This window comes from Canis aureus, chromosome 8 (genome assembly GCF_053574225.1).
Source record: "Canis aureus isolate CA01 chromosome 8, VMU_Caureus_v.1.0, whole genome shotgun sequence".
Taxonomy (NCBI): Eukaryota; Metazoa; Chordata; class Mammalia; order Carnivora; family Canidae; genus Canis; species Canis aureus.
In genome coordinates this window covers 8,019,432-8,044,681 of record NC_135618.1, presented here as the reverse complement: position 1 = coordinate 8,044,681, position 25,250 = coordinate 8,019,432, and the positions used below count along the sequence as shown (strand labels likewise).

Below are 25,250 nucleotides of genomic sequence, written 5' to 3'. Positions count from 1 at the left end.
GGAGAGCAAAAGAGAATGACCTGGAGGTGAAGCAAGGGGACCCGTCCCACATCCTGTTTTAGCCGCAGGCCCATTATTTCCAGGAACATGGAGGGAAAACTGCCGCCATATGAGAGGATCTCAGGGGATAACCAGGTTTACAATAACGCAAGAAGGTGAAGGAAAGGGGCACCTGGGTGGCTCAGTGGTTGAGCCTCTGCCTTGGGCCCCGGTTATGATCCCAGGGTCCTGGATCCAGTCCCACATCAGGCTCCCCAGAGGGAGCCTGCTTCCCCTCTGCCTGTGTCTATGCCTCTCTCTCTGTGTGTCTCATGAAAAAGTAAATAAAATCTTAAAAGAGAGAGAGAGAGAGAGAAGAAGGTGAAGGAAATGTTGAAAGAAGAGATTGGGGAAATAAGAAAGGTTGCTGATGATAATCCATGTGAACCCCAGCAGGCACAGGACCCTCCTCACTTTGGCCACTGAAAAGCAGAGCCTGGGAGCATGGTGGTCTTATTCCAGGAGGCCCTCCGGTGGGCATAAGCTTTCTAGGCTTTGGTAAATCATGAATCCGTGTTAGTGGAATATCTAATACTGTGGATTTTTGAAGTAGAAATGCCTTTTGCATTTTAGAATTAATACTCTGTGCTCCCAGGAGGCCCTAGATGGTGAACCAGTCCACGGGCCCACTGCAGATTTTCTGTAATGGGCACCTGAAGGGACTCATTAGGCACAGAGAAGGGACCCATTTGGGTTGATTAGCCCCCTAGGACTAAGAATATTAAGCAATTATCAGGGAACAGAGACTACCTGAAAAACTCAGTAAGAGCTCGGTTTGGTAAGGAAATTAACCCTAAGGTAGAAGGAGTTGTGGTTCCTGGAACATTCTGTGGTGCAACACTGATAGATCTCAGCAATTCTGCTGAGTAAAGTGCAGATCCAAAGACTGCATTCATTACCTAGTCTTTGCATGCTAACTCCCCCTTGATTTCTGCAATCTGGCTGGGGTGCCTGGAATGCCAGGACTGCATTCTTAAATTTGTCAAATCCAGCAAAACCTGACACTAAAGCAACTCACTGCTCTCTCTCTCTCTCTCTCTCTCTCTTTTAATGGAGTTAGGTTTTCTTTATAAAGCTTTTTTTTTTTGGTATTAAAATAAAACATCACTATACTTCACTCACAATCCTCAGCTAGAATGATGTAATGGGTTTTTAAAAGCATTTTCTTTCCTGATACACAATTTTGGGGTAAAAATTGATCCTTTGTCCAAGTAATTTCAAAAACATTTAATTGACTTGTTTCTGGAAGATTCCTGCATTCTTAGAATAGAAATTAAATGGTATTCAACACACTTAAACTGTACAGATGATATTTATTATCCTTTATAGCTATTGTTAGGAGAGCAGTAATAAAAGTTGAGTGGATGTGACACTTAATTATATACAACAGAATAAAAAACTTTATTTTTCTCTGACACCCAGATCTTTATATATAATTCTCGTGGCATTATTACATTATTGCTTAAGTAGAATTTTACTTTTAAGTTTTAGCCTTTTTGTGCTTTTTGGGTCTGTATCGAAAGTAGGATATCGTAATTATTTAAGGAGCAAAATAGTTGTTAGGCTTGTATGTCCACAGGTGTCACAGACAAACTAATGTGTGCAAAAGATAACTCACTTTTTTTTACCCCATAACTAAATTTAATTTCCACTTCTAGTACTTGGTTCTATCTGATGACAGAAAGCTTTATCCTGTAATTTGAGGTTAACTCTGGCAAGTACAGTAATTTCTCAGTCATTTAGGTTTTTAATTTTATTTATTTATTTGAGAAACTGAGAGAGAGAGCATGCAAGAGAGATTGGGGGAAGACCAGAGGGAGAGGGATTAGCAGACTCCATGCTGAGCACAGAGCCCAACCTAGGACTCAGTTATGACCTGAGCTGAAACCAAGAGTTGGACGCTCAACCAACTGAGCCACCCAGCCACTCCCATGTAGGTTTAACATAATCCAGTTTAGAGTGCTGTCTCATCTTCAACTTCCCCAGGATGGCATCTCAACTGAGCATGGACAGAAAGGAAGCGGCTGCTGGAAGGTCATATATAGTATCGTGGCATCGAAGAAGCAGAGAATTCTGCTCTGGATTTCTCTAAGGTGGCTGGTAATTGCTCGTGCTGACACGTACCAGGTCCACATCTGGTTCCCTGTTTGTTCGGTCCACACTGATGTCTGCAGATGGGATCTCTCTTCAGGACTCTAAGACTCTTTGGGCCTCTGGCTGTGTGCTTGGTATACTTTATTCTCTGAAGCAAGGAGAAGGTATGGCCATTGCCCCTGTCTTCTCCAGGGCTGATGAATGACCCAGAGCTGTCACTGGGCCTTTCTGTGCTATTGCCTTCACCCAGTTGTGGCTCAGGGCACTGCTTTGGGATCCTTTGTGTTTCATTTCTAGAGCTTTGACGTGAAGCAGACATAAGTCTCCTCTACCGAACCCCCTCAAAGTTTATGTGGCAAGTTTTTATCTGCCACCTTTCTCCAAGACCAGCTATCAGAAGGGGCAAAAGCTCTGTTGATTCTACTTTCAAAATGCCTCTTGAATACAACAAGGGAAAAGACCTTTTGGGAGGACTCACCAGAGTCTAAGCTTTTTCCTTTCCCTCTTGGAACTCTCCTCCCCGAGGACTGTGAATGGGTGTTATTCTGGCTCTTTTTTATTTTTTGGGAAAAATCTTAGGCCCCAATTCTTCTAGAGCTCAGACTTTTAAAATACAAAACCTGCAATTTTAAAGAACCTACTTTGGAATTAAACATATGAGCGTTGACTACTTCTTTTTATAACCCTACTATCCTCTGAAGCAATGGGTGCCCTGATCATCCATCTTTAGCCTTCCTTCCTCCTGCCATGTCTATGCCTTTGCATATCTTGGTTACTTTTATCCTGTTTTGACTCTACACTTTGGCTCTTACAATTGATCTTGCTTCTTAGGTGGGTGAATAGATTTGGGATGTTCTAGTGGGCTCTGATCCTGAATGTCTTGCCGAGTATTTTTTCTTCAGTTTGTGTCCCAATGCTGCAGGCTGTCTTATTGGTGAGGATTCCAACAGACAGAGCCTCATCCCCACCTGACCCCTTTCTAACTGGAAAAGGGTTTCAAATGAACACATCTTGCTGCCTGCAGTTGGCCAAACACCATCCTTAGATTAATGGTAGTCTTATCTTGGCTCTTCCTTCTTTCCTAGTCCTCAGAGCTTCTTCATACCTACAGGAGAAGACTCAAACATACTGAATCTTGCATTTAAACTCCTCCATATTCTATCCCAACCAGCTTTCTAGCTTTATTGTTAATGACTGTCATAATAGGAATCCTTAGTCAGCACCACTAAATTGGCCCAATTACTGTATCTCCAGCATTTTGCATTTAGACATCTGTAATTTTCTTTGTCTTTTCAGATATCTCATGACCCTCCCCCACCCCATTCCACCTGTAGAAAACATAGTCTTGTTTCCAATTTTGGCTTAAATTCCTTCCCACAGCTTTCCTACCAGCTTCCTGTATCTGTCCCAATGAAAACACAAAAACAGTCACAGGAACTGAAACAGTGAATCACTATAATCCTATAAGCAGAAACATGAAATATAAAGATATCCATACATAATAATTGCATGCAAATAATTTTACCTGTTGTTGCAGCAATTGGATCAGCAAGGCCCTGGATAGGTTTCCATGGAAAATGAGAGATGATTTTTCAGTTGCTCTAGCAAAGGTTATAATGACCTCTGAATCCCCAAATCTAGCCCTTCTTCCCAGATCTCTTCCTTCAGGATGTTTTTTGCATTGTTCTCCCCAACCCTCTGCCCATCCTTCCCATTTCCTCCCTATTGATCCTTCTTCTTCCTCACTGACTGCCCCTTCTCACTAGTTTTCCACCTTTCTTTGCATTAAACCATGATCTGAAGATACTCCCTGGGTAATAGTACTATTGATTTCAAGGACCAGCTTATGACTCATACATAAGGAAGTCTATCCTTGACTCTTCTACTAGTAAGCACAGTTGAGATCTTTCTAGCTTGGAAGTTCTGCCAGTAATTCAAGCTCTTAGTATCCCAAACTGAACTTACTGTTAGCCCCCACATCACCAGATTGCCCCTCCTTCTGTATTTGCCATCTGTGATGGAAACAGCATCATCTTCTCAGTCACTCATTCTGAAAGAATCCTCAACCACTCATCTGCTCTTCTTCCCCCAACACCAATTCACTCCTTTTCTTGAAATTTTTAGGAGCATCTCATTACACTCACACATTACATTTTGTTACCTTGGGCCAAGTTTCACCATGGCCTTCAACATCCTACACAAACTGGTCTCTGCCTTTCTCCAGCATCATCTTGAGCCATTCTTCTCTGTTTGCCAAACACTAATAATTTAGATGGTTAACCTCGGCTGGCTCGTTAGGATTCTTCACATCTTCATTTAAAGGCTATCTTCTGGGAGTCACAGTTAACTTAATTAAAGAGGTTCCCCTTCTATTTACTTTCTATTACCTATTATTCTGTTTCATTCTTTTCTTTGTACTTGCTATCAACCACATATTGTCTGCTCTTCAACTGGCAAACAAGCTTCATGAGAACAGTGTCTTGTCTTTTTTTTCTTATTGTTTAGGCTTCAGGTGCTTGCCATAGGGTAGGAACTCTATCCATCTTTGTTAAATTAAAATTACTTATCAAAAGCTCTGTTGATTCTACTTTCAAAATGCCTCTTGAATACAACTTCCCTTTCCGCTCCTTTGCTTTTTCACTAGCTTGATTCTTATTACCTGAAAAGCAGTGAAGGGTAATGGTCAAATATGCAGATTCAAGAGTAAGACTTTCTGGGTTTGAATCTTAATCTCAACATGTACTAGCCATGGAACCTGAAGAAAATTATTGAACAACTGTATACCTAAGTTTACACATCTGTGAAATGGAGCTAATAATAGCATCTGCCTTATATGGCTGTTATAAGCATTAACGCACATAACTAGGTAGGCAATTAGCATATGTGCATAATAAGCAGTACGTCTTAGGTATTACTTCTTTTATCATAAACTATTATTGTAGCCTCCTAACTATCTCTAGTATCTTTACTGCTGTCTTTCTTTTTTTATATATATATATATATTTTTTTTTTTAAATTTTTATTTTTTTTAATTTATTTTTTTATTGGTGTTCAATTTACTAACATACAGAATAACCCCCAGTGCCCGTCACCCATTCACTCCCACCCCCCGCCCTCCTCCCCTTCTACCACCCCCAGTTCGTTTCCCAGAGTTAGCAGTCTTTACGTTCTGTCTCCCTTTCTGATATTTCCCACACATTTCTTCTCCCTTCCCTTATTTTCCCTTTCACTGTTATTTATATTCCCCAAATGAATGAGACCATATAATGTTTGTCCTTCTCCGACTGACTTACTTCACTCAGCATAATACCCTCCAGTTCCATCCACGTTGAAGCAAATGGTGGGTATTTGTCATTTCTAATGGCTGAGTAATATTCCATTGTATACATAAACCACATCTTCTTTATCCACTCATCTTTCGTTGGACACCGAGGCTCCTTCCACAGTTTGGCTATCGTGGCCATTGCTGCTATAAACATCGGGGTGCAGGTGTCCCGGCGTTTCATTGCATTTGTATCTTTGGGGTAAATCCCCAACAGTGCAATTGCTGGGTTGTAGGGCAGGTATATTTTTAACGCTTTGAGGAACCTCCACATAGTTTTCCAGAGTGGCTGCACCAGTTCACATTCTGCTGTCTTTCTAAAACAAATTTGATCATATTACTTTGGGACTTAAAAAATTGTAATGGCTATAAACTGTTCATGCGGCGAAGTTGAGCACTCAGCATTGAGTACAAGGTTCTTCACAATATAATACCATTTCCCATCACTCAGAAACATACTCTTATGTTCCAGCTGCTTGGGCTACTCATCCTTCCTCAAAAGCCTTTCACTTATTCTGTACATTGGCTCATGTCCTTACCTCTGCCTGGAATGCCCCTTGCCCCTTCCAGACAGCTAAGTTCTTATCCTTCCTCCCATCTCTGAACACCCTGTTCCAATGTTGCCAGCCATAGCCATAACCTTGCATGGCTCTTCCTAGTGATTGTAGCAATACCAAAAGTGATGACAGTTAAAGTTAAACTTGAATACTTACCATATGCCAGACACAGTGATAACCACTTCATATTTATTATCTCATTTAATCTTTTTAATGACTCTAGAAGACAGAGATAATGTACTTTCCATATACACATTGAAAACCTCGGGTTAGCAAAGTTACCCAGAATTAGCAATTTCTCTGTATTTCAGTAGGACTTTAAAGATTTTTAAAATTTATGAGAGAGAGAGAGAATAAAAAAAGCAAGCACAAGCTGGGCAAGTGAGAAGGATAAGCAAGCTCCACACTAAGCATGGAGCCTGATGTTGGGCCTGATCTCATGACCCTGAGATCATGACCTGAGATCTTAATTGACTGAACCACCCAGACTCCCCCAGTAGGACATTAGATACACCTCTGTGATAGCTCCAGAACCCTGTCACACAAGTATTTATTCAAGCAGCTGCTCCCTGTCTCCTTTCCTGCAGAATGAGCCCCTTACAACTAAGAATTGTGTTATTCAATTCTTCATCCTTTAGGTTCACTGTGATGCCTGGCACATAGTAGTTGGTCAGAAAGCACTTTCTTTTGCTAGAATTGAGTCCTTCATTAAGGTGTCCTAAATCAGTTTTCGACAACTTTCTCTAATTATTTCTAAGGTTTCCTTTAAGTCCTCGAACCTGGCTTAAAATGATCTCATTAGCTTTTTCTGAGATAAATAATTATAAACCTCTTAAAGAAGGGATGGAGGGGCACCTAGGTGGTTCAATCAATTAAACATCTGCCTTTGGCTTAGGTCATGATCCCAGGGTCCTGGGATAGAGCCCTACGTCGAGCCCCACATCAAGCTCCACATCAAGCTCCACAGTGGGGTCCCAGCTCAGTGGGGAGCCTGCTTTTCCCTCTCCCCTCTCACTCATGCTCTCTCTCTCTCTCACTATCTCTCTCTCAAATAAATGAATAAAAATTTAAAAATCTCTTTAAAAAAAGAGATAAAGCAAGAGAGAGTCACATGAGGACATTAAAGTTTTACTGATTTGAAAATCAACTTAGATCTCAAATGATGAAAAGCCCCAACTATAAAAAGAGATAAATGTAAACAGAGCATTCATATTCATTTTCTGGTACTGACACAAAAGGAGTAAAAGTGCCTTTTATTTTGATTAAATTTGTTTAGGGACCTCTTTACCTAATGATGTCCTTAAGATAAAGTAATTTTTGTCTTGTATTTTCTTTAAACAGTAAGATGCAGCTATACAAGTTTACTGACATCATAACGCTACGTATCTTTCACTAATGGTTACTTCTCTATTCAAAACAATTTATGTCTTATTTACAAAGAAGCTTTTGAAGTCACATGTGAAAAGATTAGGATTTTTCAGCAGAACTAACAGATAAAATTAGAAAAGTTGTGATCTATTTATGTGAAAATTTTAGTTAGTTTTTTTTATTTCAGAATAAGCCACTGTATAGAAAGAGATGTCTGGCAATGTGAATTATCACTTTATTTATTTGACTTTCCCCATGGACAGAAGCATTAGAAATTTTAATTTTGCAGAGATTTTCTTGAAGTTATGGAAAGAAACAAGAACATTGAAAATAAATTATTTTATTAATTAAGTGAAACTCGGGAAAGTAGCGGAAGTTTGCAGTGCAGTTACCAATCAGGCTACCAGAATAATTTCTCCCCCGTAGTCCTGCAATTTGGTTTTTTACTGGGGCAGAGAGAGAACATGCTAGAGAACTTGCTGGATCCCAGGAATAAGGCTAGTCCTAGGGGCTGGGAAGAAGGACATGTTAATAACTAACATTACTTGAGTACTCATTATGTATCACATGCTGAGCTGAGGGCTGTAGCACACACGTATATGCAGTGTCTCATTTGGTGGGCATTATTATTACCTCCACCTTATATTTGAGAAAACCAAAGCTCATAAGAATTTTGTAACTCGCCCAAGGAGACACAGCTAGTGATGGATGTCTAGCTGAGACCAAAACCCATGCAGCCCTGACTCCATTGCATTTTTAACCACTGTGCTGTAAATAGACTCAAGAGGCTAAAAGGTAGGCTCCAGAAGTTCTGTGTTCAGCTTTAGGATCTACAAATAGTAATTTGTGGTGATTATGTGTAAGATTGTTAGGTTCGACCTAAGAAACTGAACAAATAGAAAGTCGAGAAATGCATTTCTAATCAAGACTGATCCTCTTGGTCTTGGGGACCTTGCAAGGGCTACACATTAGGTAAGTTCCTTAGACAATAAGCAAAATTAATGTAATTAGAAAGAGTAAGTTGTACATATAGAATCACATGATTTTTGATGACAACTGAAGAAGTCTTACCGCCAAAACCATTAGGAAGATACAATATTCTCAAACATCTCCGGGGGAGGTAGTTCACAGCCTCCTGAAAAAACATTACAGTTATGAAATTCTTTCTGACGTATAACCTACATCTATCAAATTGAGACTTAAACCCTAATTTCCTTAAATGTAAATGATGAACAGTTGTTCATCTATATACACTCAAGGAAACTATACAAAATGCTGAGTATAACTCTGCAGGGCCATGATAACGGTAGGGCAAATTCAGAGTCACTACTGGGAAGAATTTTTAGGCTGGCGAGATATTCGATAGGTCTGAAAGAATTTGTTGTTGATGAATCTGTTAAGTGTTGCTGTATCAAAGGTCTAGGTAATGATTATGTACTTATGGATTACCCGTGTCTCTTAACTTTTCTCCTTCTCTCCTTGGCTGGCTGCCCCATATAATTACTCTGCTTATTTGTAATTAAAATCTACCATCTTGCTATTTGTTAGCTGCTGTGGTTAAAAATATTTGCTAGTAGTTGAAACAACCCTTAGTCAAAAGAAAAGTATATATCATACATAGAATCATCTTTTCAAAATGGTCACTCTTTTTCTTACAAATAATGGACTAATTTTGCTTTTTTTGACAGATTAATTCACTGAATTTGGCCCTCACCATTTGTCTTTTCTCATTTTGTGACAATGTCTTTTTACTGATGTCTTCTCTTCTTAATGGACTTTATTTCTTCAAAAAGCTTTAGGTTCAGAGCAAAACTGAGTGAGAAGTACAGAGTTCTCATATATTCTGTGCCCCTCATCCCCTTATGTACAACCTTCCTCTCTACTGGCATTCCACACCATAGTGGTACATTTATTAAAATTGATGAACCTGTATTGGCACATCCTTATCACCCAAAGACCATAGTTTACACTAGGGGCCACTCTTGGTGTTGGGCATTGTACAGGTTTTGGCATGTATAATGACATATATCTACCACCAGTATCATATAGAATAGTTTTATTCTCCTAAAAATCCCATTTTTCCTGTTCATCCCCCTCTCTCCCTAATCCCCAGCAACTACTATATTTTTATAGTCTTCATAGTTTTTTCTTTTTCAGAATGTTGTGTAGTTGGAATCATATATTGATTTTACATAGTCTTTTCAGATTGACTTTTTTTTCACTTAGTAATACACATTTAGGATTCCTCTGTGTCTTTCCACAGTTTGAAAGCGCATTTATTTTCAGCAGTGAATAATAATATTTCATTGTCTGGATGTAACCACAGTTTATTTATCCATTCACCTACTGAAGGACATCTTAGTTGCTTCCAAGTTTTGGCAGTTATGAAAAGCTGCTATAAATATTCATGTACACATTTTTGTGTGAACATAATCTCTCAATCCATTTGGGTAAATACAAAGGAGCTCAACTGCTGTGTTGTATGGTAGGAATATATTTAATTTCGTAAGAAACCACCAAATTGTCTTCCAAAGTAACTGTACCATTTTGCATTCCCACTGGCAATGTATGAGAGTTCCTGTTGCTTCACATCCTTGTAAGCATTTGCTGTTGTCAGTGTTTGGATTTTGACCATCCTAATACATGTGTGATGGTATCTCATATTGGTATGTTTTTAATGATATTTTTGTTTATTTGGGAGAGAGAGGGAGCATGAGCAGAGGGGAGGAGCAGAGGAATAGGGAAAAGCAGACTCACCGCTGAGCAGACAGCCCAATGCTGAGCTCCACCCCAGGACCCTGAGATTACGACTTGAGCCAAAAGCAGAAGCTCAACCCACTAAGCCACCCAGACATCCCTCTCATTATTGTTTTAATTTGCATTTCCTTAATGATACATGATGTTGAACATCTTTTTATATACTATTTATCATCTTTGTATCTTTTATTGGTGAGGTGTCTGCCCAGGTGTTTTGCCTAACATTTTCTTCTGTAAAAAAAAAATTTAAGATTTTATCTATTTGAGAGAGAGAGGGAAAGAGAGAGAGAGAATGAGTGGGGGAGGGAAAGGAAGAAGCAGATTCTGTACTGAAAGCAGAGACCGACATGGGGCTTGATCCCAGGACTCTGAAATCATAACCTGAGCTGAAGGCAGATGCTTAACCAACTAAGTCACCTAAGCATCCCATTAGTTTTGATTATTCAAATGTCTTTGAAGTCTTATTTATTTATATATTTGTTCAAATACATTTATTGATCACATTTTAGTGGGTCCTATGAATAGGGCCAGGTTTTTGGCCTCAGAGAGCAAACTGTCCACCATGAGAGACAATCTAGCAATGGCTACCAGAGGTACATGTAGGGCGTTAAGGTAGCCAAAGATACTTAGGAGTCCTTCTGCAGTACAGAGGGTCAAATAAGTAGCTACAGCAAAAGCAATAATAATACCTAACATTTATTTATTAAGCTCTTATTTTGTACCTGGCACTATAGCCAAGAGTTTTATATACATTACCTTTTTATTTATGAGCAAGAGCATGAGAGTGCACAAACATGCTAGTGGGGGAGGGGAAGGGGCAAAGGGAGAGAGAAATTCCCAAACAGACTCCTCCTGAGCACAGAGTGCTCACAGGGCCAGATCTCAGGACCCTGAGGTCATGACCTGGGCCAAAATAGAGAGTCTGATGCTCAAACGACAGCCACCCAGGCTCCCCAAATACATTATCAAATTTAAAGTTCACAATAATTCTGTGAGGTATGTCTACTTTAATCTCATTAAATTAAGGACTTCTGGGGGTGCCTGGGGAGCTCAGTGGTTGAGCATCTGCCTTAGGCTCAGGGCGTGATCCCGGGGTCCTGGGATTGAGTCCCGCATCGGGATCCCCGTGGGGAACCTGCTTCTCCCTCTGCCTGAGTCTCTGCCTCTCTGTGTGTCTCATGAATAATTAATGAAATCTTTTAAAAAATTAAGGATTTCTGTTCAGTGAGGGACCAATAGACAAAGTTGAAAGACCAATAAGAGGAAGGGGAGAACATATCTGAAATGTCTAAAACCAGTGAAGGATTAAATACCTCTACTTTGTAAGGAACTCCTGCAAATAAACAAGGAAGAGATAGAAAAATCCACCTTTAAAATGGGCAAAGAAAATGAGGAGGCAGTTTACAAAAGATGAAATTCAAGAGGCTAAAAAATGTCTGAAGACACATTCAAAAGTACTAGTAGTCAGAGAAATGCATATTAATAGATTAAGCTATCACTTTCCTCCTATAAGAATCGGGGGAAAAGTCAAGTGTGTTTGGAGGGGTAGGAAGCCTCATACACTACTGGTGGTAGTTTAGATGGAACATCTATTTGGGGGAGAAACCTGGCCCCACCTCACCAACTTAAATATGCAGATACTTTGCCCAAGTGATTTTGCTTCTTCTTTGCTCACAGAATCTTAGCTCTTTTTCTGGAAGCAATGTTACTAGCCATTAGGCACGAGTAGTGATTGATCTTTGCCAGTCCTATCAATCCTGTACTTTTTTGTTGGGTCTGGAAATGGACATGTATTCAAGTCCTGTAAAGCATTCTTAAGGGAAAGCCTCCTGGAACAGCTACTAAGATGCTTTCCTTGGGATGCCTGGGTGGCTGTAGTTGAGCATCTGCCTTGGGCTTAGAACATGATCCCGGGGTCCTGGGATCAAGTCTTGCATCAGGTTCCCGGTAGAGAGCCTGCTTGTCCCTCTGCCTGTGTCTCTGCCTTTCTCTGTGTGTCTCTCTGAATAAATAAATAACATTTTTTTTTAAAAAAAGTAACGGAAATAATGAATGTAGATAGCATAATACTAAAAAAAATATTGGCTATGAAAATAGGTACGTCAGATCCTGTTTAGGACTGCCATGACAAGTTACCACAAACTAGGTGGCTTAAAGCAACAGAATTTACTCTCACAGTCCTGGAGGCTGAAAATTTGAAATCACTGTTGGTAGGGCTATGCTCTCTCTTCCTGAAGTCTCTTGGGAAGAGTCTTCCCTTGCCTCTTCCAGCTTCTGGTGGTGCCTAGCAGTCCTTGGTGTCCCGCAGGTTGTAGTCACATTAACCCACCATCTTCTGTGACTCTGATCTCTGTGTAAGTCTCACTTCTTCTTATAAGGACACAGTTATTGGATTTCTTTTTTTAAAGATTTTATTTATTTAGTCATGCAAGACACACAGACAGAGACAGAGACATAGGCAGAGGGAGAAGCAGGCTCCCTATAGAGAGCAAGATGCAGGACTCGATCCCAGGACCCCAGGATCATGACCTCAGCTGAAGGCAGACAGTCAACTGCTGAGTTACCCAGGTGTCCCTAGTTATTGGATTCTGAGGCCCACTCAAATGCAGTATGATTTGTCATTTTTTTTTTTTTTTTTTTTTTTAGATATTATTTATCCCTGTAGGAGCCCAATGTGTGACTCGATCCCAGGACTCCAGGATCATGCCGTGGGCCGAAGGCTAACGTTCAACCATTGAGCCCCCAAGCATCCCTGTCATTTTGATTCTTATCTTGATTAGATCTGCAAAGATCCTCTTTCCAAATAAGGTCACATTTTTTTTTAAAGATTTTATTTACTTATTGAGAGAGAGAGTGAACGAGAGAGAAAGAGAGCATGAACAGGGGCAGGGGCAGGGGCAGAGAAAGAAGTGGACTCCCTGCTGAGCAGGGAGCCCAATGCAGGGCTTGATCCCAGGACCCTGGGATCAGCCAAGGGAGAAGCTCAACCCACTGAGGCACCCAGGAGCCCCGTAATGTCACATTCTGAGGTTCCAAGCATTCATAAATTTTGGGGGGACACTATTCAACCCATTACAGATCCTAGATGTTTTATTTATTTCATCAATAGCAGGAATATCTGAACTCAATTTTATATAACATTCTCATTAATAGCTTTATTTATAGTCTCTTATTTGCATTTTAGCTGATATAAATCGGTTGCAAATAACATCATTTCTCATTATCTCATTTTTTTTAAAGATTGTATTTATTTATGATAGACATAGAGAAAGAGAGGCAGAGACACAGGAGGAGGGAGAAGCAGGCTCCATGCCAGGAGCCCGACACGGGACTCAATCCCAGGACTCCAGGATCATGCCCTGGGCCATAGGCAGGCGCTAAACCACTGAGACACCCAGGGATCCCCTCATTATCTCATTATTCTAAGTCAGTTCTAAGCTATGATACATTATTTGTTGAAAATAGGTCCCTTTATGCTGATTCTCATTAAAGGACGTTACCACTCAAAATGTTACAGACACCTCAGTGTACTGAGAAACAAACAAGCAGACAAAAATGATCACTTAAATAAAATTGGCAGTATTTTACTTATTTAGCGATTATGATGACATGGTATTTATTAATAGATTTGCCCTATTTTTCTTCCTTTTGGTTTTTCTAGAAATGTTAATCCTTAACAACCATCATTACAGCATATTTATTATAGACGTTATTCTCTCCTCTCGCCTTCCAAAGCTATCTCAAATTATAGTTTGGAAAATACTTGTGGAAATTGTAACAGAAGACTCTTATTTTGAGCAACTTGAAATTCCAATTTTTAATATCAAGTTATTTCATTTATGAAATTCCTTTAAGAAAAATTCCTTTAGTGATATATTGTGTGTTGATTTCAAAATAACTTCTGCCCTTTGTTCTTTCACTTGTGTTCCTTAATTTTGATCTGCTCAAAATAGAACTTTAACTAGCAAAGAAACTGGATCTTCTTTCCCTCAAGGTCAATGTTAAGTGCATTTCACAAACTCTCCTTGGTAGATCGACTATCAAAATTAATAAATTTAAGTTTTCTAATACAAGCTTTAGACAAGGAGGCTATTTAATCATTGTTTTATTTAAATTTTTTGTCTAGTAGGCTTTAATTTATTAACTTAAATATTTTATTTGAACGAAGTATTTGAGAGAAAGAAAGAGAGAGAATGTCTGATCATTAAACTAAATTTGGCTAAATCAATCAGTGAGCAGAGCATTTCCAGAACTGAGCAGCTGTTGTTACCAGATATAAAGAGAGGGAGAGATGTTAGTTATTCCTTTAAAAAACACTAAAAGTATTTATTTTTTATGAAAATAAAAGTGATATTTGCTCTTTGTAGAAAATTAAGAAAAGCGGCACCTGAGTGGCTCAGTGGTTGAGCATCTGCCTTTGGCTCAGGACATGGTCCTGGAGTCCCGGAATTGAGTCCCACATAGTGCTCCCCTTGAGGAGCCTGCGTCTCTCTCTGCCTATGTCTCTGCCTCTCTCTCTGTCTCTAATGAATAAATAAATAAAATCTTAAAAAAAAAGAAAATTAAGAAAAATTGTATTTTCCATTTCTTCCTGGAAAATTTCCACTTATCCTTGAGTTCTCAGCTGAAATTCCTCAGGAAAGCATCCTCTGACTAGGTTAGGCTGCCCTCCTACATGATGTCACCTGTACTTCTCCTTTATTGAACTTACCACAGTATAATTATTTAATAATTTGTGTAATTGTCTGTTTAATATCTGCCCTCCCTGCTATGTCTAAATTCCGTGCGGGTGGAAATTGTGTCTATCTTGTTCCCATCTACATCCTCAGTTCTTAGCATATTCTCTAGCACAGAGTAGATGCTCAATGAATAACTGTTGAGTAAATGAATAGATAAATAGAAATAGAACATCCACAGTCTCAATACCCAGAACTAGAAACTGATAACATTTTAGTAAACTACCTTCTTATTTTTGTCTTTTTTTAAAGATGGTTAAGAAATTATTCCATATACAATTTTCTACATTCTTTTCACCTAATAGTATCCAGTTTTTCTTTTAATGATTATTTTTATTTAAGATGCTGTGTAAAGCCATGATAAAATAGAGAAATTCAACTAATACTGAGGAATAGAGAGTAAAAGCCCTCAAAGACCCCAATCTTCCTTCCTTCTCAGGTCTCCAGGGGATAATCACAGTTGATAGTTTAAGCACTAGTAGTAGTCCTCTTACTGCTATAACAAAATACCACAAATTCAATGACTTAAAACTAACAAATTTATTACCTTATAGTTTTGGAAGTCAGAAGTCCAAAATGGGCCAATAAAGCTGAGTTTCTTTTGGAGGTGCTAGGGAATATCTATTTTATTGCCTTCTCCACTTCCTAGAAGCTGCTCTCATCCTTGGCTGGTGGCTTTTCATCACTCTGACCACTGCTTCCATGACCACATCTTTTCCTCTCTGACATTCTTGCCCTCCTCTTATAAGTACCCCTGTGATTACACTGGGCCCACCCAGAAAACTCAATATAATCTCCCTTACTCAAGAATGTAGTCACATTTGGAAAGCCTCCTTTGTCCTGTTAGGTAACATATTCACAGGTTCTAAAGATTAAGATGTGGACATCTTTAAGGAGCCTTTATTCCTCTTATCATAGTATGTTTCTAGCAAGTTTCTGTAAACACACAACTCCTTCCTGCTCCTCCTCATCACCCCTATGTCTTCCTAAGAGAGGCCTTCCAGGATGTCCCACACATTATTAAAGAGTATATTTCAAATATTTATTAAATCTTTCTGGGACTTCAGAGAATTTCACAAGATGCCTATTGAATAAAAGCAATAGACAATTGAATAAAAACCAATTGAACAAAAGCGATTGCACTTACAGGAAATTTTCAGCTCTTGTAAAGTTGAACTCTATCAGTTAGTGTGGTACCCACAGAACCAGTGACTTCTTGATTGACAAGAGATAATTGCACTACTGATGAGATACCAAGTTTTACATCACTAAAGCATTCAACATGACTTTCTGTCCAGGTCATTATGGCATTTTAATGACAACACAGAATTTCCAAAAATGAGACTCTGAAGGGCAATTGCTCTTACATTGAAGCAATGTTATTATGAGTTAGTTCTGAAGCTAATGAGAAGGTCATGAGATGGAAATTGATTACAACAGGACGACACGCTATTATTAAATGCCTTACTGGAAGGAGAGAGGGAAAGTATTTGAAGCCAAACTGAAATGGAATTGAGGGTGGTCCAATGTCAAAATCAGTACCAGGAAATGATACAAATACACTGGAAATAAAGCCCTTTTGCTTTATTTTAATTGATTTTTTCTATTTATCTTTTATTATATATCTCATTTCCTTTCTGAAGTTTATATTGCCCAAAGAGACATTTTGACTGTCAAATATGAAATGTACACATCAAATCCTTGTGGTGCTGATTGTTGTAGCAAACAGTTTTGCCTGAAGCAATTAAACTATATATAGTAAAAACCACATTGCAAAATCTCTTTCTGGGGCTGTGTTCTGATCTTGATTACATGTATCCTTTCCACCCATTTTATTTTGTGACATTTATTTAGTTGCCACAAAAGTATTTAAGTTTATGGAAGTTCATCTTCCAAATTGTTTTGGGTAAATATTTAAACCAGATCTCGCTTGTCTAGTCATCCTAAACCCAGTTCACTTCCTGTGATCCTTATGTTAAACAACAACAACAACATGGCACTCTTAAACATTTCGGTGTACAATTTTGATATCCAAAAGTCATCCTTAAAATTGTCCTGTCTCCTGCTTTCCAAATATCATTCATCATCATGTTCTGTTGGTTGTGATCTGAAAATTCTAATTGGTCCTCTCAATTTCCATCATTTCCATCCTTCTTACCCTGGTCCAAACTCCCTTTGCCTGGACTGTAGCCAAGGCCTCCCAAATGTTCTACTTGCAGCCATTCTTACTGAAGCCAGCATGATTTTTGCTATTCTGAAGCTTTCCTTCACGTAACCCCCAAGGCTTTGAAGGGACATGACACCTGCTTAGCAATGCAGTTTCATCTTGAAGCATGCTCTCTTTCATTCTTTGAATTGCATGCGTGAGGTCATTTAAAAACTTCCTCTAATAACCCAAGCTTCCTTTGGTAGGTTCTTTTTTTTTTTTTAAGATTCTATTTATTTATTCATGAGAGACACAGAGACATAGGCAGAGGCAGAAGCAGAGGGAGAAGCAGGCTCCATACAGGAAGCCCGATGTGGGACTCGATCCCGAGACTCCAGGATCATGCCCTGGGCCAAAGGCCAGGGCTAAACCACTGAGCCACCCAGGGATTCTTTCAGTAGGCTCTTTGTAAGAGCTGGCTCCCATCTTTATTTTATTTATTTATTTATTTATTTATTTATTTATTTATTTATTTATTGGCTCCCATCTTTAAAGCTCTTCTCGACATCTTTACCTCATTAACTCATTAATTTCAGCTTGATCCATTTCCTCAGGGAAGCCTATGCTGGTTTTTCTTACAAGGCTGGGTTCCTTACTAGGAACTCCCTTGTTAGACTTTTACATTTATTTAAGTGCTTCCACTATTGATATCTGTTTCCCCTAGACTGTAAGCTCCAATGAGGGCAGCAACTTGCTAAGTTTTGGCTCTTTCTCCTCTTGCCTATGACTAGCACTGTGCCCGGTACAGAACTGGTGCTTAATAAATATTCGCTCAGTGAATGAATAACACAATGGCGTTCTTGATGCAGATAGGAGGAGAGAGAAAAAGGTAACAAAAAAGTAGATATAGTAGGGGCATTAGTTAATAAAAGAGCAAGAATAAACATTGATATAACTCTAGACTCAATTGAATCAATTTGAGTAATAGCATGGATAGACTTTGTGGTAAACTCCCTGTGAGAGTCCTGCATAAAAAATTTTATTAGAGATGCCATGAATGTGTGTGATTTTGATGTGATAATCAAATGCTTGTTTTCTCTTTTGGTTGCTAAGTACTTATTCACTAAATGAGTAATGTAATTGAATTCTAGTCTAAATGCAAACTCTGGTTAACATTTATTTTTTTAATTGAGATATAATTGACATAATGTTGCTATAGTTTTAGGTGTACAGTTTTTTCCTTGTGATGAAAATTTTTTTTACATGTTTTTAAATTTAAATTAAATTAATTAATGTTTAATATACTAGTGGTTTCAGAGGTAGAGGTCAGTGATTCATCAGTCTTATATAACACCCAGTGCTCATGACATCACGTGCCCTCCTTAATGTCCATCATCCAGTTACCCTATCCCCCATGCACCCCCCTCCAGTGACCCTCAGTTTGTTTCCTAGGATTAACAGTCTCTATGGTTTGTCTCCCTCTATGATTTTACCTTGTTTTATTTTTTCCTCTTTTCCCCTATAATTTTTTGTTTTGTTTCTTAAATTCCACCTATGAGTGAAATAATATGATAAATGTCTTTCTCTGACTGACTTATTTCACTTAACATAATACGTGCTAGTTCCATGCACATCATTGCAAATGGTAAGATTTCTTTTTTTGATGGCTGAGTAGTATTCCATTGTGTGTGTGTGTGTGTGTGTGTGTGTGTGTGTGTGTATCTCATATTTGTTGAAGAGACGACTGTCTTTTTTCCATTGGATATTCCTTCCTGCTTTGTTGAAGATTAGTTGACCATTGAGTTGAGGGCTCATTTCTGGGTTTTCTGTCTGTTCCATTGACCTATACGTCTATTTCTGTGCCAGCACCAGATTGTTTTGATGATTACAACTTTGTAATAGAGCTTGAAGTCTAGGATTGGGATGCCACCAGTTTTGGTTTTCTTTTTCAACATTCCTTTGGCTATTCGGGGGCTTTTCTGGTTTCATACAAATTTTAGGATTTGTTCCAGCTCTGTGAAAAATGTCGATGGTATTTTGATAAGGATTGCATTGAATTTTAGTTTGCTCTAGGTAGCATAGACATTTTAACAATATTTGTTCTTCCAACCCATGAGCACAGAATGTTTTTCCATTTCTGTGTGTCTTTCTCAATTTCTTTCATGAGTGTTCTATAGTTTTCTGAGTATAGATCCTTTGCCTCTTTGGTTAGGTTTATTCCTAGGTATCTTATGGTTTTGGATGCAATTATAAATGTGATTGACTCCTTAATTTCTCTTTCTTCTCTCTCATTGCTAGTGCATAAAAATGTAACGAGATTTCTGTGCATTGATTTTATATCCTGCTATGTTGCTGAATTCCTGTATGAGTTCTAGCAATCTTGGGGTGGAGTCTTTTGGGTTTCCATGTAGAGTATCATGTCATCTGTGAAGAGTAAGAGTTTGACTTATTCTTTGCTGATTCAGATGCCTTTTACTTCCTTTTTGTTGTCTGATTGCTGAGGCTAGGACTTCTGGTACTATGTTGAACAACAGTAGTGAGAGTTGACACCCCTGCAGTGTTCCTGACCTTAGGGGAAAAGCTCTGAGTTTTCCCCCATTGAGAATGATATTCGCTGTGGACTTTTCATATAAAACTTTTAAGATCTACTCTCTTAGCAGCTTTCAAATACACAATACAGTATTGTAGCCAAGAAACAAGGACTTTTTGTGTTTGCTTGAATTATCAGTCACTGCATATAACTCTCTTCCACACCTCCTCTCAGAAAATGTTGTCTAACAAATCCTGTGCAAAGAAACACAGGAAAGGGAAAATGGGAAAATGGAACTCATCTAGCATTCTGATGAAGGTGGATTATCCAATTTCTCTTCTATAAACTGCTCCATCAACATGGTCTACTCTGGATTATTTTAATACCATGACCATCTTCCCTGATTTTCATGCACAGAGTACACTCATTGGGATAAGTGGACATGTTGTTTCCAAACACAGGGCTAAAGTCTGTCTATAGGGCATCCTGGTAATTTATACTGATCGCAGTTTGGTGTTTTGTATTCTTAAGGCAGGCCAAATGGAAGAGTTCCGAGTCCAAAGAGGCTGCCCAGTACCTGGCCAGGATGCCAAGAGCACCATGCTCCCCCTGTGGCTGGCTGTCAGGTTGCTGTCTACTTCAGTGCCAGTGGGACATGCAGTGTGACCCAAGGTTGGACAGGTGACAGGCTGGGGTGGGAATAGGGCTTGGTATTGTTTTTTTTTTTTAATTTTTTTTATTTTTATTTATTTATGATAGTCACAGAGAGAGAGAGAGACAGAGACAGAGACAGGCAGAGAGAGAAGCAGGCTCCATGCACCGGGAGCCCGATATGGGATTCGATCCCGGGTCTCCAGGATCGTGCCCTGGGCCAAAGGCAGGCGCCAAACCGCTGCGCCACCCAGGGATCCCCAGGGCTTGGTATTGTTAACTATAGTCACCATGCTAAACATCATATTCCCAGGATCTACTTATCTTATACAGTAAATAGAAGTTTGTACCTTTTGAGTGCCTTTGCTCCTTTTTTGTCTACCTTGCCCCTCACCTCTGGCAACCACCAACCTGTTCTCTGTATCCATGAATTAACAGTTCTAACCAAATTTTAAACAATGCAATTTCACATACTAACAGATAAAAAAAAATTATTTCCTGTGTTGAGTGGTGTTTAAAACTGCTCGTGTGTCCTACACTTGGGTATGAAGCTGGCTCTTTTCCACACTTGAAAATCAGTGGTTCAATGAAAAGACAAAGAGAAATAGAAATCTACTTCTTTAACATGACAATGAGTATTTATTCTAATAAATATGATAGATTCTAATAATATGATAGACTTAATGGAAAAATGCTAAAGCCATCCTTTTAAAAACAAAATGAAACAAGAAAATCTTCTTGCTATCAACATTAATTCTTCTTGCTATCCAGACATAATATAAGCTAGAAAAAGAAATACAAGAAATAATATTGGAAAGGAAGAGACAAAAAGGTAAATTGAGGATAACATTACTTAAAAACTAGAAAAACCAAAACAATTTGTCAAACAAAAATCTTAAGTAATTATTAATTAATTCTTATCAAAATAGTGAAAAAGTACTTGGACAGAAAATACTATTTGAATATCAGCAATAACCAATCAATCAGAATACATAGTATTATGGATATTACCTATTTATAATGATATATATGTATATATTTCCTATACAGTGAAAAAAGATCCATTAAGAATAACAACAAATGTTAACAATGCTTAGGAAGTTGCTTAATTTAAGTACCTCTGGCTTAAAGTTCTACCGAAAAATTAAAAAGAGGAACCGCAAATAGAGAGTTCCATATTCTAGGGTGAAGGACTAAATATGATAAAGATGCAGCTTTTCTCAAATTTATCAATAGATTCTGTAATAATCTCATTAAAAGTCAAAATAGTATTATTTTCTTATAACTTGGAAAATTATTATAAAATTCACTTGGAAAATGACCAAGCAAAAATCATAAAAATCAAAGAATTTTTGTGAAAAATTAAGTATACTGGGCAGCCCCAGTGGCTCAGGGGTTTAGCGCCACCTTCAGCCCGGGGTGTGATCCTGGAGACCCAGGATCGAGTCCTGCGTCCGGCTCCCTGCATGGAGCCTGCTTCTCCCTCTGCCTGTGTCTCTGCCTCTCACTCTCTGTGTGTTTCTCATGAATAAATAAATAAAATCTTAAAAAAAAAGAAAAATTAAGTTTACTAAAACGGTTAGCCCTAATGGCCAAATAACAAAGCATATTAAAGCAACAGTGATTAAAATAACACAGTACTGGCCCCAAAGAAAGACATATATTTTAACTGAAGTGGACAGAAAGCCCAGAAATACTGTATTTATGACAAGTGTTTAATAACAGAATTATTATGAGTCACTAGGTAAGGTAAGCATTGCCTGTCAGATGATGGAATACCAATTTTGATAAAAGTAGTAGATTGCTAAAGCAACGGCTCCCTAGAATCATGTCTCCATTTCTGCACCCTTGTGTCTCTTGCTATGGACACACTATAAAGTTTTGGGTGCTTTGTTACGCAGCATAGATATCTCTTATAACATCTCATGGCATATACCAAAATATAGTCTAGATAGTTGAATAGTTAAATAAAAAATCAAAAGAAAATAAAACTTGATCTGAGACTTGCATGAACTTGTGACATTTCAGGTGTAAGACATTCTGGTCGTGTGCTCTCTTTACAAGGGAAAGCCTGAAAATTGAGCACCTAACATTAAATACCTCACGAGATACAGTAGCAAAGGAAACAAAATGGAAAGAGAGACAAGAAACTGGGAAAAGCAGTAGCATAAAATATGAAGGCTTAATGTCACTTCTTCATAAATGTATTCAAATTCATGTGTATAACAAAGCTATGAGCAGAATAGTTACATCAGAGTACATAAGACAGTTTATACACACAGGGAAAGACGTCAGATCTTGAGAGCAATCAAGGAAGTAGAAGTAGAACAACCCTGAGGTAACATTTTTGTAGCAAGAAATTTAGAGGGAAAAAAAGGTATAATTTGGTGTTAGGTTGTATTTTGATAGCACCATGAGTGTACATTTTGGAAAGCAATATATTGAAAGGCACTAACATTTTTCTACCTTTTGACTTAAGATTCCTGTTCTAGGAAATTATCCAAAGAGTATAATTCGACAAGTGTAAAAGGCCAAATGCACAAAGGTACGCTTTACAATATGGTTTTTATAGTAAAACTCGGAAACTTTGTATTGTCCAGTAAAGGGGCGATTACCTAGAGGCATTATGATTATATTATATTATTATTATTGTTTGAGGAATTATGATGATGATGACGATGATGATGGATATCCAAGTTACCATTCAAATACAAAATCATGAAGATCACAAAGTAGCATAAACATGTTTATGTCATGCTAGATACAGATAATTTAAAATTGAATGCTTATAATGAACATAATGGAACGAATCCACATGATCTTATCAAATTCTCAGACTCTCTTCGAAGTAAATTTTAGCTCCACAATTACAGAAGATACAAAAATTTAAACAATTTCTCTATGTTCAAGCTTTTAATGATAAGACCCCATGCCTGTTAACTGCAGCATCCACCCATGTTTCCAAGTAACTCAATCCATCATCTTTGTGTGGCCAAAGGCTTGCTCTTCCCACTATATCCCACTTTATCACTTCACATAATTCAAGGAATTGGCCACACTATGCAAACTAGGAAATAGCTTCTTAAGATTTATGGGGGGGGGAGGGTCACAGGTTTTTCTCCCCCACTTTTCAAATAGCCATTTAAACGTTCTATTTTACAATACAAACACTGAAAATGCGGTTAAAGATCAAGGATCAAAGAAAAAAATTAAAAAAAACAATAAAAATAAGTAAAACTCAGTTACATGGGACCTACTCTGTACTGGGCACCGTACCAAGTGCTTCATTAATCATTTAATGCTCACAATCATCCTAGGGGTAGGAAACAAAGGTAGAGGAAAAATTAATAAATTTCCTTACTGCCTACAGCCCATTGACAGGTCCTTGAGATAGGCAGGGAGACCTTTCTCTAGGGACTCAACTGCCTCCATGTTGATACTTTGCCAAGGGCAAAAAGAAATCTTAGCTCAACCCCCAGGACCCTGTAAGTCTACTTCAACATATAAAAGTTCTTTTGAAGACTTTTATCTCTGCTCCTCCAAGGTATATGTTGGAAATCATCCCCCAAACATATGACCCACCAATATTCATTCGAAGGGTGTCATGACTCAGGTTTTATTAGACAGTAATAAATGAGATTTCCCCTAGAATAGCTAGCCCCCTCAAGGTCCTGGAAACCTTGCTTGCAAATTTCCTTAGAAACTTAATGCTGGGGCAGCCCGGGTGGCTCAGTGGTTTAGCACCTGCCTTGGGCCCAGGGTGTGACCCTGGAGACCCGGGATGGAGTCCTGCATCCGGCTTCCTGCATGGGACCTGCTTCTCCCTCTGCCTGTCTCTCTGCCTCTCTCTCTCTCTATGTCTCTCATGAAAAAATAAAATCTTTTCAAAAAAATCAAATTAAAAGAAAGATAAATGCCTGAGGGATTCAGAGGAGGAGTTAATACCCGTAAAGGGGTTTCTCCAATATCAGTAGGACTAACCACAGTGGGTACTTAGTATGCATATGAATCGTGAGTGAAGGAGGAATTATCTAAAATGCAAATGTCCAGGGATCCCTGGGTGGCTCAGCGGTCAAGCACCTGCCTTCAGCCCAGGGCGTGACCTTGGAGACCCTGGATCCAGTCCCCATAGTGCTCCCTGCATGGAGCCTGCTTCTCCCTCTGCCTGTGCCTCTGCCTCTCTCTCTCTCTCTCTGTGTGTGTCTCTCATTAATAAATAAATAAAATCTTTTAAAAGCCTAGGGGAGGTGGGTGGGGGGTGGGGGTGACCGGGTGACAGGCACTGAGGTGGGCACTTGATGGGATGAGCACTGGGTGTTATTCTATATGTTGACAAATTGGACAGCAATAAAAAATAAATTTATTTTTAAAAAAAATTTAAAAATTAGGCTCTCGGAGCTTGCAAAAAAAAAAAAAAAAAAAAAAAGAAACTTAATGCTATCTCTAACCATCTCCCAACTTGAAGGTACATAATGGGTCACTCCTCATGACTCTAGCGCAGCTCTTTCTGCCCATGAGTCCTGTCCCTGTGCTTTAATAAAACCACCTTTTTGCATTAAAAAAAAAAAAAAAGAAAAAAAACGTCCCATCCACCCTGGCCCCGCGACCCGGGGAATCTTGAACTCAGAGCAAGCACCTGTTCACTGAAGGCCGGCTTCAAGGAGGTGCGGGTGGCGTCGCAAAAAAAAAAAAAAAAGCGACGCAAAACCGCGCCGCGCTGCTTTCCGGCACTGGCTCCGCCCCCTCCGGGAGCGGGAAGCGGCGCCGGGAGCATGGTGGCCGCCTGCCTTCCCCGCGAGCGCCTGAGGCCCCTGGCCGGGTGGTTGTTGCTTTTGTCCGTCGGCAGCGTGGCCGCTGGTCGGATCGAGGTAGGCGGAGGCCCCGCAGAGCCGATGCGCGAGCCCCGGCCGCCGCGGGAGCATCCTCGGGGCGCCGGGGACGGCGTCAGGCGGGGCGGGGCGGGGCCGCGGGGCTGTGCCTTCGCCCTTGACCCGCGACGAGGGGGCGGGGCGCGGGGTGAGGGGGCGGGGCGTGGGGTGAGGGGCGGGGC

At 39.3% G+C, this 25,250-nt stretch overlaps 1 protein-coding gene and 1 pseudogene across 2 annotated transcripts in view; one reads left to right on the top strand and one right to left on the bottom strand.

Annotated features, from left to right (window-relative positions):
- Positions 1 to 19,861: 19,861 nt before the first annotated feature.
- On the bottom strand, positions 19,862 to 22,825 carry LOC144318225 (serine protease inhibitor Kazal-type 2 pseudogene; annotated as a pseudogene).
- A 2,085-nt stretch (positions 22,826 to 24,910) lies between these two features.
- Positions 24,911 to 25,250, top strand: part of PIGK (phosphatidylinositol glycan anchor biosynthesis class K) — a 107,726-nt gene continuing 107,386 nt past the window's right edge. For both annotated transcript variants that reach the window (XM_077905088.1, XM_077905087.1), the window contains exon 1: positions 24,911 to 25,068. In XM_077905088.1, the coding sequence (XP_077761214.1) occupies positions 24,973 to 25,068 (96 nt within the window). In that variant the 5' untranslated portion in view covers positions 24,911 to 24,972. The remainder of the gene's footprint in view (positions 25,069 to 25,250) is intronic.